At 38.9% G+C, this 3,647-nt stretch overlaps 1 protein-coding gene across 2 annotated transcripts in view; it reads left to right on the top strand.

Moving 5' to 3' along the window:
- The window catches only part of Ube2d2 (ubiquitin conjugating enzyme E2 D2), a 30,681-nt gene that overhangs the window by 14,481 nt on the left and 12,553 nt on the right, over nucleotides 1–3,647 (top strand). For both annotated transcript variants that reach the window (XM_021214239.2, XM_029546943.1), the window contains exon 2: nucleotides 3,350–3,413. In XM_021214239.2, the coding sequence (XP_021069898.1) occupies nucleotides 3,350–3,413 (64 nt within the window). The remainder of the gene's footprint in view (nucleotides 1–3,349; nucleotides 3,414–3,647) is intronic.

The following is a 3,647-nucleotide window of genomic DNA, read 5'->3' on the forward strand; positions in this document are numbered from 1 at the left end:
CCCTGGCTGTCCTGGAACTCACTTTGTAGACCAGGCTAGCCTCGAACTCAGAAATCCGCCTGCCTCTGCCTCCCGAGTGCTGGGATTAAAGGTGTGTGCCACCACGCCCGGCTTCTTTCTTTGTTTCTTTCTGTTGTTTTATTTGCTACAGGATTTCTCTGTGTGTGTGTGTGTGTGTGTGTGTCTTGAAATACGGTATTTTCTAAACTTACTAGATTCCTTTTTCTTTTCTTTCTTTGTTTCTTTCTCTTGTTTGTTTGCTACAGGATTTCTCTGTATACTCCTGGCTATCCTGGAACTTGCCCTGTAGACCAGGCAGGCCTCAACTCACAGATCTGTCTGCCTCTGCCTCCAAAGTGCTAGGCCTAAGTGTGTGTGCCACCACTGCCCAGGTAATTTATTTTGAGTCTTAACCAGTGACCATATCATACTATGTAAATTTCTACCTCAATCTAACTTCTTTGATGTAGTTATGAAAACTGATCTCAAGAGACCAAGTAACTGATTTGTTTAAAGTTTAAGAGCATAGGGGTGAGAACATCAATGAGTGTACATTTAGAAAGCCTTAATTTTGCCTGTTGCCTTTATATAGTAGATTTTATTTTATTTTATTTTTTAAAGATTTATTTATTTATTATATGTAAGTACACTGTAGCTGTCTTCAGACACTCCAGAAGAGGAAGTCAGATCTTGTTACAGATGGTTATGAGCCACCATGTGGTTGCTGGGATTTGAACTCGGGACCTTCGGAGCCATCTCACCAGCCCCAATATATAGTAGATTTTAAAAGTTACACATTAAAGGCAAAGCATTTCTAATTAATTTTAAGCATTACCTTGAGGGATACTGGGAAATGTTTATTATACTCTTGGGACTTTATTGGCACAGGTCATTGGAGCACTTTGAGGGAGAACTTACCTAAGCCCATGGCCTTTTGGAGACTTTGGTCTAAATTTAAGTATTTTGTAAAAATGTAAAAATTTTATTTGGGGCTGGAGAGATGGCTCTGCAGATTAGAGCATGAACTATTCTTCCAATGCAAGCTTCTATTCCTAACATCTATGTGGTGGCTTGTAATTGTCTATAATGTCAGTTCCAGGGTCTCCCAGCACTCTAGTCTCTGCAGGCACTTATACATACATGGTACACATGCATATATGCAGACAACACTCACATAAAATAAAAACAATTTTTTACTGTTAGAATTTATTATTTCTACTGTTGTACTTTTGAAGTATGTCCTAAAATTAACCCTTCCTAACAGTCTTCTGATCTCTAAAACCAGGCCAAAGGCTGTAGTTACAGTTGGTTGTTTTTTTTTTTTTTTTTTTCCTCATTTTTTTGAGACAGGGTTTCTCTGTATAGCTCTGGCTGTCCTGGAACTCACTCTGTAGACCAAGCTGGCCTTGAACTCAGAAATCCACCTGCCTCTGCCTCCCAAGTGCTGGGATTAAAGGTGTGCGCCACCACGCCCAGCTCTGTAGTTACAGTTGTACCACAGTTGCCTATCATGAGCCAGGTGGGAGTATTCTACATCACTGTAAAAGAAAACAGGAAAATCAAGCTGAGGAGAAAGAAAATAGAGTGATTTACTTTGTCTAGTCTTTCAAGTATCATTATTCATTACCAGGCTCCAGGTTTGTTAAAATAATTGAGGAGCTGACATCTGGTTGTGGAGCAGTATTGCAGGTAAATCAATCTCTGAGTGCTTCAGTCAGCCTCCATAGTCTATTCTCATTTTGGAAATTCTGGGGACTGAACCTGGACTAACATGATATTGAGTTACTCTATGATTGAGCTGTATCCCTAGCTCTTTAGTTCCCTTTACTTTGACTAAATTACCCAGTCCAGCCTTGAACTTCCTGGTAGTTCAGGCAGCCTGGATATTGTCCTTCTGTTCTGACTTCCAGTAGCTGAGATTATATATTTGCACCATCTGACTAGAGTGTGCTATATTCATTTAAAGGTTTTTCTATTTAGTACATTGGTGGTAAGACACTGCTAACAACAGGTCAGCATTTTAGTTCTAGTGTAGAATCGTTTTTATGATTTTTAAGAGCTTGTTCTAACTACTAAGTTTTATGATATAAAATTGGCATTGGGATGGGCATGGTGGCACATAACTTTAATCTCAGCAGAGAGAGGAGGCAGAGTTATGTGCCTCTCTTTGTGTTTCTTTTTTTTTTTTTTTTTTTTTTTTTTNCAGAGAGAGGAGGCAGAGTTATGTGCCTCTCTTTTTTTTTCTTTTTTTTTTTTTTTATTTTTATTTTTTTGTTTTTTTTTTTTTTTTTTTTTTTTTTTTTTTTTTTGGTTTTTGGAGCCTCTCTGTGATTTCAAGACCAGCCTTGTCTATATTAAATTCTAGGTCAGACAAGACTACACAGAATGAGACTATTTGCATTGAGTCCTCCCCTGCAATCCTCTCAAATAATTGAGAGCCAGGCATGGTGGTGTGAGTGGTGTGGACCAACCTGAGCTATTTCAATGGAAATGGGGAGCTGGCCATAGTACACATGTAATTCCAGCACTGTTTATTCTGAGTCAGATAGATCACAAATTTGAAGCTAGGCCTGGGCTACAAAGTGAGACTTTATTTCAAAAAGCGAAAGGGAGGGAGAGAAAAAGGATAAAAGAAAAATAATGCCCCCTCTTTTAAAATAGGTTAAGGGGTAGCACTCAGAGGCTGAAACAGGAGGCTTGCCATAAAGTTCGTGGTGAAATTTGAAAAATAAAAAAGAAAAGCTTGCAAACATTTGTGTAAGAAGTATATAAGACTTAAGACCAGGAGTCAGACTGAACAAGCGTCTACTAGTCGTCTACTAGTCTACTTGTGGAGGGTCAAGCAGCACCATTAGCTTGTATTTAAAATTAGCTTTGTGGCTCAGCCATTAAGAGCACTTGTTCTTCTAGAGAACTAGAATTCTGTTCTAACATTCACATGGTGGCTCATAGCCATCCAAACCATCCAATCTAGGGGAATCTAACATCTGATATCTTCTGATGTACATGCATGCAATCAAAAACACTGTAAGATACAATAAATACCTTTTTTAAAAAAGAAAGGATGAAAGAAAAACATAAAACTAACTTTGCAAGGTGTGGTGATACATAACTTTAATCCTAGCACTGATGAGGCAGAGACGGGTGTGTCTCTCAAGGCCAGCCTTATCGTTGCCCACCTCCCCCTATCTCACCCCCAAAATACCTCTAAGATTTACTATGTGCTCCTCTGACTGGAGAATAATCCTAAAAGGTTCCCTAGTAAGGCAGACACCACTGTTAACAAGGTAAGTTTAGTAACTCTATAAAGTTACATTTCTTTTTTTTTTTTTTTTTTTTTTTTTTTAAGGAATTGAATGACCTGGCTCGAGATCCCCCAGCGCAGTGTTCAGCAGGTCCTGTTGGAGATGATAGTAAGTATCTAAATGGGGTGAAGAGTGAAGCAGAATGGCAGTACTTTCTCTAGAGAATTTGTATTTCTTGAGATGATTTGTTTATTTTTGCTATTTATTTTTTTTAAGTATGTATATACTCCAGGTGGTCATCTGTTAAGAGGTATTTGCTTGCTGGGCATGGTGGCACACGCCTTTAATCCCAGCACTCGGGAGGCAGAGGCAGGCGGATTTCTGAGTTCGAGGCCAGCCTGG

This window comes from Mus pahari, chromosome 15 (genome assembly GCF_900095145.1).
Source record: "Mus pahari chromosome 15, PAHARI_EIJ_v1.1, whole genome shotgun sequence".
NCBI lineage: Eukaryota > Metazoa > Chordata > Mammalia > Rodentia > Muridae > Mus > Mus pahari.